This window comes from Delphinus delphis, chromosome 1, assembly GCF_949987515.2.
Source record: "Delphinus delphis chromosome 1, mDelDel1.2, whole genome shotgun sequence".
Lineage (NCBI taxonomy): Eukaryota > Metazoa > Chordata > Mammalia > Artiodactyla > Delphinidae > Delphinus > Delphinus delphis.
This window is the reverse complement of record NC_082683.1, coordinates 138,569,460-138,586,022: the sequence shown is the minus strand read 5'-3', so window position 1 is coordinate 138,586,022 and position 16,563 is coordinate 138,569,460. Positions and strand designations below refer to the sequence as shown.

Genomic DNA, 16,563 nt, shown 5'->3' with positions numbered 1-16,563 from the left:
TTTGAGAAGGATAGGTGATAGCTCTTCTCTAAATGTTTGATAGAATTCGCCTGTGAAGCCATCTGGTCCTGGGCTTTTGCTTGTTGGAAGATTTTTAATCACAGTTTCAATTTCAGTGCTTGTGATTGGTCTGTTCATATTTTCTATTTCTTCCTGATTCAGTCTTGGCAGGTTGTGCCTTTCTAAGAATTTGTCCATTTCTTCCAGGTTGTCCATTTTATTGGCATGGAGTTGCTTGTAGTAATCTCTCGTGATCTTTTGTATTTCTGCAGTGTCAGTTGTTACTTCTCCTTTTTCGTTTCTAATTCTATTGATTTGACTCTTCTTCCTTTTTTTCTTGATGAGTCTAATGGTTTATCAATTTTGTTTATCCTTTCAAAGAACCAGCTTTTAGTTTTATTGATCTTTGCTATCGTTTCCTTCATTTCTTTTTCATTTATTTCTGATCTGATTTTTATGATTTCTTTCCTCTGCTAACTTTGGGTTTTTTATTGTTCTTCTTTCTCTAATTGCTTTAGGTGCAAGGTTAGGTTGTTTATTCTAGATGTTTCCTGTTTCTTAAGGTAGGATTGTATTGCTATAAACTTCCCTCTTAGAACTGCTTTTGCTGCATCCCATAGATTTTGAGTCGTCGTGTCTCCATTGTCATTTGTTTCTAGGTATTTTTTGATTTCCTCTTTGATTTCTTCAGTGATCACTTCGTTATTAAGTAGTGTATTGTTTAGCCTCCATGTGTTTGTATTTTTTACAGATCTTTTCCTGTAATTGATATCTAGCCTCATAGCATTGTGGTCAGAAAAGATACTTGATACAATTTCAATTTTTTTAAATTTACCAAGGCTTGATTTGTGACCCAAGATATGATCTATCCTGGAGAATGTTCCATGAGCACTTGAGCAAAATGTGTATTCTGTTGTTTTTGGATGGAATGTCCTATAAATATCAATTAACTCCATCTTGTGTAATGTATCATTTAAAGCTTGTGTTTCCTTATTTATTTTCATTTTGGATGATCTGTCCATTGGTGAAAGTGGGGTGTTAAAGTCCCCTACTATGAATGTGTTACTGTCAATTTCCCCTTTTATGGCTGTTAGTATTTGCCTTATGTATTGAGGTGCTCCTATGTTGGGTGCATAAATATTTACAATTGTTATATCTTCTTCTTGGATTGATCCCTTGATCATTATGTAGTGTCCTTCTTTGTCTCTTCTAATAGTCTTTGTTTTAAAGTCTATTTTGTCTGATATGAGAATTGCTACTCCAGCTTTCTTTTGGTTTCCATTTGCATGAAATAACTTTTTCCATCCCCTTACTTTCAGTCTGTATGTGTCTCTAGGTCTGAAGTGGGTCTCTTGTAGACAGCAAATATATGCGTCTTGTTTTTGTATCCATTCAGCCAATCTGTGTCTTTTGGTGGGAGCATTTAGTCCATTTACATTTAAGGTAATTATCGATATGTGTGTTCCCATTCCCATTTTCTTAATTGTTTTGGGTTCATTATTGTAGGTCTTTTCCTTCTTTTGTGTTTCTTGCCTAGAGAAGTTCCTTGAGCAGTTGTTGTAGAGCTGGTTTGGTGGTGCTGAACTGTCTCAGCTTTTGCTTTTCTGTAAAGGTTTAATTTCTCCATCAAATCTGAATGAGATCCTTGCTGGGTAGAGTAATCTTGGTTGCAGGTTTTTCTCCTTCAACACTTTAAATATGTCCTGCCACTCCCTTCTGGCTTGCAGAGTTTCTGCTGAAAGATCAGCTGTTAACCTTATGGGGATTCCCTTGTGTGTTATTTGTTGTTTTTCCCTTGCTGCTTTTAATATGTTTTCTTTGTATTTAATTTTTGACAGTTTGATTAATACGTGTCTTGGCGTATTTCTCCTTGGATTTATCCTGTATGGGACTCTCTGTGCTTCCTGGACTTGATTAACTATTTCCTTTCCCATATTAGGGAAGTTTTCAACTATAATCTCTTCAAATATTTTCTCAGTCCCTTTCTTTTTCTCTTCTTCTTCTGGAACCCCTATAATTCGAATGTTAGTGCATTTAATGTTGTCCCAGAGGTCTCTGAGACTGTCCTCAGTTCTTTTCATTCTTTTTTCTTTATTCTGCTCTGCAGTAGTTATTTCCACTATTTTACCTTCCAGGTCACTTATCCGTTCTTCTGCCTCAGTTATTCTGCTATTGATCCCATCTAGAGTATTTTTCATTTCATTTATTGTGTTGTTCATCATTGTTTGTTTCATCTTTAGTTCTTCTAGGTCCTTGTTAACTGATTCTTGCATTTTGTCTATTCTATTTCCAAGATTTTGGATCATCTTTACTATCATTATTCTGAATTCTTTTTCAGGTAGACTGCCTATTTCCTCTTCATTTGTTAGGTCTGGTGGGTTTTTATCTTGCTTCTTCATCTGCTGTGTGTTTTTCTGTCTTTTCATTTTGCTTATCTTACTATGTTTGGGGTCTCCTTTTTGCAGGCTGAAGGTTCGTAGTTCCTGTTGTTTTTTGTATCTGTCCCCAGTGGCTAAGGTTGGTTCAGTGGGTTGTGTAGGCTTCCTGGTGGAGGGTACTAGTGCCTGTGTTCTGGTGGATGAGGCTGGATCTTGTCTTTCTGGTGGGGAGGTCCATGTCTGGTGGTGTGTTTTGGGGTGTCTGTAGACTTATTATGATTTTGGGCAGCCTCTCTGCTAATGGGTGGGGTTGTGTTCCTGTCTTGCTAGTTGTTTGGCATAGGATGTCCAGCACTGTCGCTTGCTGGTCGTTGAGTGAAGCTGGGTGCTGGCGTTGAGATGGAGCTCTCTGGGAGATTTTCGCCGTTTGATATTATGTGGAGCTGGGAGGTGTCTTGTGGACCAGTGTCCTGAAGTTGGCTCTCCCACCTCAGAGGCAGAGCACTGACTCCTGGCTGCAGCACCAAGAGCCTTTCATCCACAGGGCTCCTTAATTTGGGATGATTCGTTGTCTATTCATGTATTCCACAGATGCAGCGTACATCAAGTTGATTGTGGAGCTTTAATCCGCTGCTTCTGAGGCTGCTGGGAGAGATTTCCCTTTCTCTTCTTTGTTCTCACAGCTCCCAGGGGCTCAGCTTTGGATTTGGCCCTGCCTGTGCGTGTAGGTCGCCAGAGAGCGTCTGTTCTTTGCTCAGACAGGACGGGGTTAAAGGAGCCGCTGATTCGGAGGCTCTGGCTCACTCAGGCCGGGGGGGGGGGGGGGGGGTAGGGAGGGTCACGGAGTGTGGGGCGAGCCTGCGGCGGCAGAGGCCGGCGTGACGTTGCTAGCCTGAGGCGCGCCGTGCGTTCTCCCAGGGGAGTTGTCCCTGGATCCCGGGACCCTGGCAGTGGCGGGCTGCACAGGCTCTCCGGAAGGGGGTGTGGATAGTGACCTGTGTTTGCACACAGGCTTCTTGGTGGCGGCAGCAACGGCCTTAGCGTCTCATGTCTGTCTCTGGGGTCCGCACTTTTAGCCGCGGCTCGCGCCCGTCTCTGGAGCTCCTTTAAGCAGCGTTCTTAATCCCTTCTCCTCGTGCACCAGGAAACAAAGAGGGAAGAAAAAGTCTCTTGCCTCTTCGGCAGGTCCAGACTTTTGCCCGGACTCCCTCCCGGGTAGCCGCGGTGCACTAACGCCCTGCAGGCTGTGTTCACGCCGCCAACCTCAGTCCTCTCCCGGCGCTCCAACAGAAGCCGGAGCCTCAGCTCCCAGCCCCGCCCACCCCGGCGGGCGAGTAGACAAGCCTCTCGGCTGGTGAGTGCCGGTCGGCACCGACCCTCTGCGCTGGAATCTCTGCGCTTTGCCCTCCGCACCCCTGTTGCTGTGCTCTCCTCCGCGGCTCCCAAGCTCCCCCACTCCGCCACCCGCAGTCTCCGTCACCCGCAGTCTCCGCCTCCGAAGCTCCCCCACTCCGCCACCCGAAGTCTCCGCCCGCGAAGGGGCTTCCTAGTGTGTGGACACTTTTCCTCCTTCACAGCTCTCTCCCGCTGGTGCAGGACCCGTCCCTATCCTTTTGTCTCTGTTTATTTTTTTCTTTTGCCCTAACCTGGTACGTGGGGGTTCCTTGCCTTTTGGGAGGTCTGAGGTCTTCTGCCAGCGTTCAGTAGGTGATCCGTAGGAGTTGTTCCACGCGTAGATGTATTTCTGGTGTATCTGTGGGGAGGAAGGTGATCTCTGCGTCTTACTCTTCCGCCATCTTCCCGGAAGTCCCCAAAGCTCATTTTCCACCTGAACAGGGACATGAACCCTGGATCCTTAGGTTAAAGTCTGATGTTCTACCGACTGAGCTACCCAGGCCCACCCTTTTTCTTATTTGTGTGTATATCTATTGTAGATTTTTTTTGTTGTTTGTGGTTACAATGATATCGCAGTCTATATAAATACAAGATTGTTTTAAGTTGCTGGTCTCTTAATTTCAAGTACATTTCATATATCCTGTATTTTTACTCTCCTCTTCTCATGATTGCTGGTTTTAATACCATATTTGTGTGTGGATGATTTCCTACCTTTATTGTATGTTTGCCTTTACTGGTGAGCTTTCCCATTCATACTTTTCTTGTTTCTAGTTGTGGCCTTTTCTTTTCCACCTAGAGAAGTTCCTTTAGTATCTGTTGTAAAGCTGGTTTGGTGCTGGTGAATTCTCTTAGCTTTTGCTTGTCTGTAAAGCTTTCAATTTGTCCATCAAATCTGAATGAGAGCCTTGCTGGGTAGAGTATGCTTGGTTGTACCTTTTTCCCTTTCATTACTTTAAGTATATCATGCCACTAATGGCCTGCAGAGTTTCTCCTGAAAGATCAGGTGATAACCTTATGGGGATTCCCTGTATGTTATTTGTTGCTTTTAATATTTTATCTTTGTTTTTAATTTTTTTCAATTTGACTATTATGTGTCTTGGCATGTTCCTCCTTGGGTTTATCCTCTATGTACTCTCTGCACTTCCTGGACTTGGGTGACTGCTTCCTTTCCCATGTTAAGGAAGCTTTCAGCTATTATCTTTTCAAATATTTTCTCAGGCCCTTTCTCTCTCTCTTCTCCTTTTGGGACCACTATAATGTGAATGTTTATGAGTTTAATGTTGTCCCAGAGGCCTCTTAAACTGTCCTCATTTCTTTTCATTCTTTTTTCTTTATTCTGTTCCACAGCAGTGATTTCCAATAGTCTGTCTTCCAGCTCACTTATCCTTTCTTCTGCCTCATTCATTCTGCTATTGATTGCTTCTAGTCTGTTTTTCATTTCAGTTATTGTATTGTTCAACTTTGTTCTTTATATCTTCAGTCCTTTGTTAAATATTTCTTGTATCTTCTCAGGCTGTGCCTCCATTCCTTTTCTGAGATTTTGTATCCTCTTTACTATCATTACTCTGAATTCTTTTTCAGGTAGATTGCCTATCTCCACTTCACTTAGTTGCTCTTCTGGGGTTTTATCTTGTTCCTTCATCTGGAACGTACTCCTCTGCCATCGCATTTTGTCTAACATTTTGTGCAGTCTGTCTTCCACAGGCTGCAGGATTATAGTTCCTCTTGCTTCTGGTGTCTGCCCCCTGTTGGGCAAGGCTGGTCTAGAGGCTTGTTCAGGCTTCCTGGTGGCAGGGACTGTACCTGCCCACTGGTGGGTGGAGCTGGGTCTTGTCTCTCTGGTGGGCAGAGTTGTGTCAAGGGGTGTGTTTGGAGGCAACTGTGGGCTCAGGAAGACTTTAGGCCTACAGGCTCTTGTGTGGGGCCAGTTCTTGGTGTCAAAATGGAAGCCTCCAGGAGAGCTCATACCAATGAATGCTCCCCAGTACCTCCACCACCAGTGTCCTTGTCACCACAGTGAGCCACAGCCTCTTTCCTGCCTACTCAGGAGACCCTCCAAGACCATCAGGTAGCTCTGCCTCAGGCTCCTCTGAAGTCATTGCTTTCACCCTAGGTCCCACTGTGCATGAGACCTTGTGTGCATCCTCCAAGAGTGGAGGTTCTGTTTCTCCCAGTCCTGTGGAGTTTCTGTAATCAAGCCCTGCTGGCCTTCAAAGCCAAATGCTGTGGGGGCTCTTCCTCCTAATGTCAGAGCACCCAGAACAGGGAGCCTGATGTGGGGCTCATAACTCTCACTCCTGTGGGAGAACCACTGCAATATAATTATTTTCCAGTTTGTGGGTCACCCACCCAGTGGGTATGGGATTTGATTGTATCACAGATGCGCCCCTCCTACCATCTTGCTGTGGCTTCTTCTTTATCTTTGGATGTAGAATATGTTTTTTGGTAGGTTCCAGTCTTTTTTGTTGGTGGTTGTTCAGCAGTTAGTTGTGATTTTGTGAGAGGAGGTGAGCTCAAGTCCTTCTATTCTGCCATCTTGTCTCGAACCTCTGAAAGATCTTTTAATCTCTACATCTCAACTTTCATGCTTCAACAGTCTGCTAGGCAAGAATAGTTGGGATGTTGATAAGTGGAGCCACAGAAATGGCCCCATTGATGGGAGATGACAGCCATGGTTGATGTGATGTGCCTTGTTGTGTGATACATTTAAATAAGACACACTTGGTCCAAGCTTTCAAAAGTCTGCAGAGCTGTGCTCCATTCTTATGGATGTCTAATACTAAAATTGGAATTTTCTGCTCCACCCATTTCCTTTTAGTTATATTGGCAGGAAGAGGATGCAACTAAAAGAGCCAGAGAAAGCTGTGCCCAATGTGGCAAATCTGGTCGAAGCTGACTATTCTTACTGGACTCTGGGCTATGTCATCTCTCTGGAAGGAGCACAGAAGCTTGTTGGAGCCAATCCTTTTGGGAAGATGCTACCAGTGGATGAGTTTCTGCCAATCATGTACAACAAGCATCCTGTGTGAGTTACCCTGAACTGCCTGCCTATCCCTTGAGCAAAATCCATTCATGAATTATGCTACTTGGTTTCTGGGTAATACTTAATATATTTTAAGGGGTACTACTTTCCTAAGTGATCTGTCCATAATCATGACCCAGAGAGGCCGATTTGAGTGATTATCCCCTTTTACAGATGGGGAAGATGAGGCAGAAATGGTGAGTCTTGCATAGGAGTCCTCTTTAATACCCAGCAGGTAGTTTAACTGGACGTAATCTGCTCAGTCCTCTCATCTCTGATTTTCTTACTTCCATAAACCCATATACATCTCAAGGTGAAGGTCATCTTCCTAAACACCTCAGATTTTTCTGTTCATTTCTTAGTTCATTGAGTGTACTGTTGGCCAGGCAGTAGCTCACAGGCTAGTTGGGAACCCAGACTCGAGAACAGTCATTGTGATATATTGTGATACCTGCAATCACAGAGATGTGTTAGAGGCTCAGAGAGAGTGGAGGTGGCCTCTGAGCAAGGTGTCCATAGAAGAAGGCAGTGTGTTGCTAGAGTTCCTGTAGCCTGGGAGTTCACTCTGACCTAGTGCTTATCAAGGGCATGGTAAATTATGGGTTTATGTGTCAGTCTCCCCAATAACCTATGAGCCCCTGAGGCAGGAACCATCTTTTATCTCTGTGTCCTTAGAGCCTAGTCCAAACTCTATACATAATAGCTGCTTGATCAGTGCTTCCTTAAATTCATTACTGGAGCAGAAGACCAGGTTCTAACCTTGGGTTCTTCTCTCAGTTGCTGGGTGATTCCTCCCTAGATGGTCTTCATGTTAGCAGTTGAGTGTTCTTGTCCTGCATCTTGCTCATTTTGTCTCCTGTCTTCAGTAAAGATGGACAACGTGTCGGAGACTGATTTTTATCTCTGCTTCCCAACATAAACATGGAGGTCAATCATCATCCCCTCAACAGAAAGGAAATTGAGACCTAGCAGCCAAGCAGATGTCACCTCATGTAATCTGCACAGGAGCCCTGGGAGGGAGGGCAAGTCATCCCTCCACTTTACACTCACTTGTCGCTGGAATGCAAAGCCACGCTGGTGTGCCTCCAAGCCTACACCACATCACTCAACCCATCCAGCTCCCAGCCGTCTAATTTATTAATCCGGGAACAGAGCATTTTTCTACAAAGTGATCACATTTATTTATTATTATGGTCCAACAGGGCTTAATCCTTAATTTTTAGAATAAGACCTGAAATTCATTTTTAAACTAGTCTATCCAAATACAACAGAAACATCCTGACCTTTTTCTTTGTGCATTTGTTTAGACCATCTGAAAGCTTTTAAAGAAAACTGTATTGTGTTCGTAGACTAAAATTTTCCACACAGGACACAACTTGAAAAATAATCAAATGAGTCTATGAGAATTTAAGAGATAACAAGTGGGGCTCTTTTCCCCTGTTCTGTAAGTGTCCTGCTCCCTCACCCACCTGTACACCTCTTGTTTTCAGTGCTGAGTACATGGAGCATTACGAATCCAGGGACTTGAAAGCCTTCTCTGCAGAACCCTTGCTCATCTACCCAACACACTACACAGGCCAGCCAGGGTATCTGAGTGACACGGAGACCTCAACCATCTGGGACAATGAGACAGTGGCCACTGACTGGGACAGGACACATGCCTGGAAGTCCAGGAAGCAAGGTCACATCTACCGCAATGCCAAGAACACAGAGGCCCTGCCACCGCCAACCTCCCTGGACACTGTGCCTTCGAGAGATGAGTTATGAGGGCTCCATGGTGGGGGTTACTGCCCTTTGGTTTTCCTAATGGGCTGTTGATATGTTTGTTCCAGTTTCTTTTCATGGTCACGATCATCTAACCAAAGTGGTCTAATGTGATTGATCAAAATTAGTATGTTTTTGACAGGGGAAGAGAATAGGGAAACTAAACCCAAATTTCCTAGATGGCTAGAAAATAGGCTTTATGGAAACCATTAAGATGAACTTCAATCCAGACACCTTGTCCCTCAGTTCATTACCCATATGATACTGGTTCTCACGTTGAGGTTGAACAGCATGGCTCAGAGATTCGTACAAGGGAAAGGTGATCACCACACTATCACGTCAGTAAATGGGTAGGCCTGGCAGCCAAGTCAACTGGACCACATCTATTGGTCTAGCGGGCCCGTTTTATGTCATAGATGTGACCTTGAAAACTTGAGTATGTTCTAAGTTCGGGGTGTGGGGGAGGGGGAATCAGATCATTTAAAATCAAATTAATTGGGCTTTTTCTTTAAAGGCATTTGCCGTGAGCCTTATTGCAAAGTGACTTTTTCATCTTAGTCCCCGTAATCCAACAGGGATGGGTATTTGGGTCTGTGTGTAACTTGGCATTTGACCATCATGGCAGTTGAAGCTCCCATGAAGAGGTGTCCATTTTGCCATGAGCATATAGTTTCATAGATATTTGAGGGTTTGTGTAGATATTTGAGGAAAGCACTCAAACTTTGGCCTTCTTTATTATGGTCGCTTGAGTTGGGATGCTCTATTTATGAAGATAAATTTAATATATAAGGGGCTGGGACTGGTGTGTAATTGCTGTCCCGGGGGTTCATGTGCTGCCCCAGCACGTCAGACTGTCCTCTCCACCCTGAGCCTGGAAGTGAGCTGCAGGTGTGAGTTTTATGAGTCACTGTTAAGAGGCAGAGCACATCTTTAGGCCAGAAACTGTCCTTGCCTGGGATTTTCATTCTATTTTGAATTATTTATTTTATAAAATGTGGGGGAAGCGTCTGTAGGATAAGGCAGAGAAACATATGTGTTAGGCTTTTATTGCCCCCTGGGAAGTGGTGAGTGTAGACACATTGGTTCCAGAATCTGGTTCTTCTGCATTTCCCAGCCTGACTCTTACAAGGAGGCCTGTTGAGTGGGAGATTCTAACCTTCTGGAAACAAATGATTCTCCACCTCAGGCGAGAGACCTTGGTTAGAAACAATGGACTGATCAACTGATTTAGACCAACAACCAGGGAAGCCTTGGAGTCAGGATCCTGGGCAGACCACCTCTCTGCTTTCTTCATAAATGGATTTTATGTAAAATGCAGAGTTGGACTACATCATCTGTTTCAGCTCCACAATCTGTGATCCTTGGATATCTCATGATGGTTTGTTTCAGGTTTCTGTTCTCATGCCTGCAAGCAGTAAAACTTGGTCTCCAGAAATCCCCTCCCCAAGCATCCTGTCCACACACACTCCTCTCTCCGTGTCCTGGGTGTTGACTCTGAGCTTCATGCTTTGGAGCAGAAGCCGTTGGTGGCCTTGCTGGGTGCACCAAGCTTCCTGCTCCCCATGAGGGCGCCAGGCTGCAGGACAACCGGCAGCTTCCTTCCACAGAACACCAACCTTGGCCTTCCCTCTTGACTTATGGTTGGTTCTTCTGCATTGACCAATAAGCCAGGAGACTGAGGGAAGGGATCTCAGCTGCCTGATTTTTACTGCTTAGACATAGCTATCAGAGCTTGACTCTTTGTCTAGAAAAACAGAGCATCTGGGGAGCTAGTGAAAAACCCTTAGGCGATTCCTAAGGTTTCCTTGGGTATGCTGTACTTCGTTTGCGTATTTGAGTGTGTGCAGATGTGCGTGAATTTCATGTTTTGTTTTTTTTTTTTAAAGGGGTGGGCGGAGGCTGAGGTATTGGGAGTAGAGGAAGATTTAATTAATTTTTGTGTGGTTATGTTTCATAGAGAACATGGGTGGGTTTTTTTTTTTTTCTTTTTCCCTGTCAGCTGGTCTGGTGGGTTTATGAATTCCCATTCTTTTTTTTTTTTTTTTTTGAATTCTCATTCTTAAAAGACATTGTTCATAAATTCTAGAATTTTAGATTAGGACTGTTTTACTGTGAATAAAATTCTGGCTCTGTTAGCCCAGCCGTTGCTTTTCTCCACTCAGGTCTAGAATCCCAAGCAGTGTTCTTTCATTGTGAACATTGTGAGCTGCAGACGCAGCTTTTCTTTAGAAGGTCATCTCTTCAGCAATCCAGGGATTCCTTGACCTCATTATTCTTTCCTGCCTCCCGTCTAGCCTTAAGTCAAGACATTAGACCTTTGCGGTGTCAGAGGACTTTGCCTCCGTCCTGGCACCTGCTGTCTGCTTCTGGAAGTTAAACCCTCTCTGGATCTTGAGATCCAAGGTGTAATCTTCTGGATGGCCGGCCCTGACTTCAGCAGTGCTGGTGCTGCTAAGTGTGGACTGAGTGTGTACAATGTGCAGATGACACACTGCACGGGCCTTGCTTTGTTCACTGGGGCCTGCTCCAGGAACTCTGGAAAACAAGAGCCAGCATCCCAGCATCCTACACTGTCTGTCATGCTCTGTCATTTCAGGGTGGGGAAGTGATAAACTACTTGCCTTCTAGAGCACTTTGTGAAAAATTAAAAAACGTGCAACTCTATGATTGTTCATTGGTTCCGCCAACGCTGGTCAACAGCCAACACTGCTGGAATTTCCAGGTCTGCACGGGCCAAGGATGTCAGAGGCCAAAGGTAATCATCACTGCTGTGCAATCTCTGTGGCAAAGAACAGAGGGTGGTCACCAGCCTTCCTGTCCAGTGGGACATGTTTTAGACTGCTGGAGAGGTGGGTAAGCCAAAAAGGACTCCAGGCCTCCAGTGGGAGGGTGATTGATGGAGGATTCATTTTGCATTTCTGTGCTATTGGTCAGCCTATCTATCCATTCATCAAAAGATACTGAAATGCTTGTCCCAGGCCAAAGAGATTTATCTTGGGGCAAAAAAAGGAGAACCCATGTTGGCCTCAATGACCCCCTGTATTTCAGCTCAGGCTCCCCCAAAACCTCAAAAACCAGGTGTGAGCGCTCCCTTGTTTCAGGCCCTGTGCTGGGCACTGAGATGCTCAGAGGTCTAGAAAAGGTCCCTACTGCTGTGGCGTCTGTGGTACAAGGGAGAAGCCATGTAAGCAGGATGGCTTTCTTTCAGAGGCTGGAACAAAAGGGGCCATAGGACCCAGGGAACCTGGGTCTGCTGAGGAGGGGGCCATTGGGGGCAGCTTTGCTGGGAGTGTGACAGTTGTGTTGGGTTTGGGGCTGTGGAAGGGCCTACTAGGGAGTGATGGGGAGCTGGGTAGGACTGAAGAGTCAGCTGTGTGTTGGGGTTATTGACAGGAAACAGTCTTGAGACCCGATCATGATGGCAAGGAGGCTACCCTCCTGCTCCAGACTGTTCTCACGAATGCAGAGGCCGTTGTTTCTGGGGGGAATTCTAAGTTTGGTTGCTCTCCTGACAGACAATGCAGAGATTTCCAGTAAAATGCTGGTGTCGGAAACAAAATTCCCATTCAGCTACACACATGGGAATATTTTCACTTACAGTTGGAACAAATCCATCTAATTAGTAACTGTAAGATAAAGATGAGTTTTCCCAAGAGGCTTCTACAATGTGCTTTCAAGACATTCTTTCCAAGTAAGTGATCTTTATGACTGACAAGAAATTAATTCAGTGAGGATTTAACTAATGACAAAGTGAGAGTTAAAGTGAGGCTGGTCATTTGATAAAATAGCATGTCATGGATGATCTGCTCAGAAACCTCAGCACAGGCAGCCTTGGAAATAATCATTTCACCCACATTTTATGTTTTGTGGGGATGTTTGTTATCTCAGAGAGAACCTTCCTTCCCTGGAGACTTCCTGATTAAATGTGTCAGTGGGAGGGGGGCCAGGAGGAGAGAGCAGTGACATGGGAGGGGACTCCCTGTGAGTGGGCTGAAGGTATTCCCTAAATCGAGCAGGGTGGCTGAGACAAGGGTGAAGAGTCTGGCCAGTGGTGGCCAGTATGTTAGTTTTGGTTTTGTTTTTGCCTGCTTGGAAAAGAGAGAAATGATAGGTTTTAGTACATTGTGTTAACAGATTACATAGAAAATGGTGCCTTCTCTTTAATTTTTAATTAAAAAAATTTTTTTAGTTGAAATATAGTTGATTTACAATGTTATGTTAGTTTCAACGTACAGTGAAGTGATTCAATTATATATGTGTATATGTATGTGAATATATACTTTTTTTACCTTCTCTTCCATTATCGGTTATTATAAGATATTGAGTATAGTTCCCTGTGCTATACAGTAGGTCCTTTTTGGTCGTCTATTTTATATAGAGTAGTATGTATATGTTAATCCCAAACTCCTAATTTATCCCCGCCTCTCCTTTTGGTAACTGTAAGTTTGTTTTCTATGTCTGTGAGTCTATTTGTTTTGTAAATAAGTTCATTTGTATCATTTTTTTTTGATTCCACATATAAGCGCTATCATATGATATTTGTCTTTCTGTCTGGATTACTTAGTATGATAATCTCTAGGTCCATCTGTGTTACTGCAGATGGCATTATTTCATTCTTTTTAATGACAGAGTAATATCCCATTGTGTAATATATGTGTATATCATATATATACACATTATATATGTGTGTATGTGCCACATCTTCTTTATCCATTCATCTGTTGATGGACACGTAGGTTGCCTCCATGTCCTGGCCATTGTAAATACTGCTGCTATGAACACTGGGGTGCATGTATCTTTTCCAATTATGGTTTTCTCCAGGTATATGCCCAGGAGTGGGAATGCTGAATCACATGGTAGCTCTATTTTTAGATTTTTAAGGAACCTCCATACTCTTCTCCATAGTGGCTGTACCAATTTATATTCCCAACAACAATGTAGGAGGATTCCTTTTTCTCCATACCCTCTCTAGCATTTATTATTTGTAGACTTTTTGATGATGGTCATTCTGAACAGTGTGAGGTGGTACCTCATTATAGTTTTGATTTTCATTTCTCTAATAATTAGTGATGTTGAGCATCTTTTCATGTGCTTTTGGTCATCTGTATGTATTTTTTTGAGAAATGTCTGTGTAGATCTTCTGCCCATTTTTTGATTGGGTTGTTTGTTTTTTTGATATTGAGCTGTATGAACTGTTTATATATTTTGGAGATTAATCCCTTGTCAGTGGCATCATTTGCAAATATTTTCTCCCATTCTGTAGGCTGTCTTTTTGTTTATGGTTTCCTTTGCTGTGCAGAAGATTTTAAGTCTAATTAGGTCCCATTTGTTTTTGATTGTTCCTGATTTTAGAGGAAACGTTTTCAGCTTTTAGCATTACGTATGATGTTAGCTGTGGGTTTGTCATATATGGCCTATATTATGTTGAGGTAGGTTCCCTCTGTGCCCACTTTCTGGCGAGTTTTTATTGTAAATGGATGTGGAATTTTATCAAGCTTTTTCTGCATCTATTGAGATGATCATAATGGTTTTTATTCTTCAATTCGTTAATGTGGGGGGTATCACACTGATTGATTTGCAGATATTGAAAAATCCTTGCATTCCTGGGATAAATCCCACTAGATCATTGCATATGATCCTTTTAATATCTTTTTGGATTCTGTTTGCTAATATTTTGTTGAGGATTTTTGTGTCTATGTTCATCAGTGATAACTGGCTTGTAATTTTCTTTTTTTGTAGTATCCTTGTCTGGTTTTGGTATCAGAGTGATGGTGGCCTCATTGAGTTTGGAAATGTTCCTTCCTCTGCAATTTTTTGAAATAGTTTCAGAAGGATAGGTATTAACTCTTCTCTAAATGTTTGATAGAATTTCCCTGTGAAGCCATCTGGTCCTGGACTTTTGTTTGTTGGGAGTTTTTAAATCAGTTTCAATTTCAGCACTTGTGATTGGTCTGTTCATATATTCTATTTCTTCCTGGCTAAGTCTTGGGAGATTGTACCTTTTTAAGAATTTGTCCATTTTTCAAGGTTGTCTATTTTATTGGCATATAGTTGATAGTAGTAGTTTCTCATGAACCTTTGTATTTCTGTGGTGTCAGTTGTAACTTCTTTTTCATTTCTAATTTTATTGATTTGGAGCCCTCTCCCTTTTTTTCTTGATGAGTCTGGCTAAAGGTTTATCAATTTTGTTTATCTTTTCGAAGAATCAGCTTTTAGGGCTTCCCTGGTGGTGCAGTGGTTGAGAGTCCGCCTGCCGATTCAGGGGACATGGGTTCGTGCCCCGGTCCAGGAAGATCCCACATGCCGTGGAGCGGCTGCGCCCGTGAGCCATGGCCGCTGAGCCTGTGCGTCTGGAGCCTGTGCTCTGCAACGGGAGAGGCCACAACAGTGAGAGGCCCACGTATCACAAAAAAAAAAAAAAAAAAAAAAAATCAGCTTTTAGTTTCATTGATTTTTTTCTATTGTTTTTTAGTCTCTATTTTATTTATGTCTGCTCTGAGCTTTATGATTTCTTTTCTTCTAACTTTGGGATTTGTTCTTCTTTCTCTAGTTGCTTTAGGTGTAAGGTTAGGTTGTTTATTTGAGGTTTTTCTTGTTTCCTGAGGTAAGTTTGTATAGCTGTAAACTTTCCTCTTAGAACTGCTTTTGCTGTGTCCTATTGGTTTTGGATCATTATGTTTTCATTTTCATTTGTCTCTAGGTATTTTTTTTATTTCCTCTTTGACTTCTTTAGTGACCCATTAGTTGTTTAGTAGCATATTGTTTTGGTTGTTTAGTAGCAGGTTGGTTAGCCTCCAGGTGTTTGTGTTGGGGGGGCGGTTTGCAGTTTTTTTCTTGTAGTTGATTTCTAATCTTATAACATTGTGGTTGGAAAAGATGCTTGATACAATTTCAATTTTCTTAAGTTTACTGAAGCTTGCTTTGTGACCCAGCGTGAGATGTATTCTGGAGAATGTTCCATGTGCGCTTGAAAAGAATGTGTATTCTGCTACTTTGGGATGGAATGCTCTATAAATATCAATTAAGTCTATCCAGTCTAATGTGTCACTTAAGGCCTGTGTTTCCTTACTGAGTTTTCTGTCTGGATGTTCTGCCCATTGATGTAAGTGGGGTGTTAAAGTCTCCCACTATTATTGTGTTACTGTTGATTTCGCCTTTTATGGCTGTTCGCATTTGCCTTATATATATTGAGTTGCTCCTATGTTGGGTGCATATATATTTACAATTGTCATATTTTCTTCTTGGATTGATCCCTGGATCATTATGTAGTGTCCTTCTTTGTCTCTTGTAACAGTCTTAATTTAAAGTCTATTTTGTCTGATATGAGTACTGCTGCTCCAGCTTTCTTTTGATTTCCATTTGCATGGAATACCTTTTTCCATCCCCTCGCTTTCAGTCTGTATGTGTCTCTAGATCTGAAGTGGGTCTCTTGTAGACAGCATATACACAGGTCTTATTTTTGTATCCATTCAGCCTATCTGTCTTTTGGTTGGAGCATTTAATCCATGTACATATCTATATGTATGTTCTTATTGCCATTTTATTGTTTTGGATTTGTTTTTGCAGGTCTTTTTTCTTCCCTTCCTCTTTTGTTCTCTGCTCTTGTATTTCGACGACTATCTTTAGTGTTGTGTTTGGATTCTGTTTACTTATTTGTGTGTATATCTATTAATACATTTTTGGTTTACCATTACCATGAGGTTTTGATACATGTATGTTTTGATATTTGTCTGTGTATATATATGATTGTTTTAAGTTGCTGGTCTTTTCATTTCAAATGCATTTCAAGATTCTGCATTTGTACTCTCATCCTCTCACAATTATTTGTTCAGATAATCATATTTGTGTGTGGATGATTTCCTACATTTACTGTATGTTTGCCTTTACCAGTGAGCTTTCCCATCTTGTAATTTTCTTGTACCTAGTTGTGGCCTTTTCTTTTCCACCTAAAGAAGTTCCTTTAGCATTTGTTGTAAAGCTGGTTTGGTGGTGCTGAATTCTTTT

At 42.6% G+C, this 16,563-nt stretch overlaps 1 protein-coding gene across 2 annotated transcripts in view; it reads left to right on the top strand.

The window, feature by feature from the left end:
• The window catches only part of COLGALT2 (collagen beta(1-O)galactosyltransferase 2), a 139,140-nt gene extending 124,213 nt beyond the window's left edge, over positions 1-14,927 (top strand). The window contains exons 11-13 of one of the 2 annotated variants that reach the window (XR_009522547.2): positions 6,592-6,798; positions 8,286-11,314; positions 12,075-14,927. Coding sequence is in view for 1 of the 2 variants with exons in the window: in XM_060035219.2 (XP_059891202.1) it covers positions 6,592-6,798; positions 8,286-8,562 (484 nt within the window). In the remaining variant the exon portion in view is untranslated. Of the gene's footprint in view, positions 1-6,591; positions 6,799-8,285 lie in introns of both variants that reach the window. The other variant, XM_060035219.2, reaches the window with a different exon arrangement.
• Positions 14,928-16,563: the final 1,636 nt, after the last annotated feature.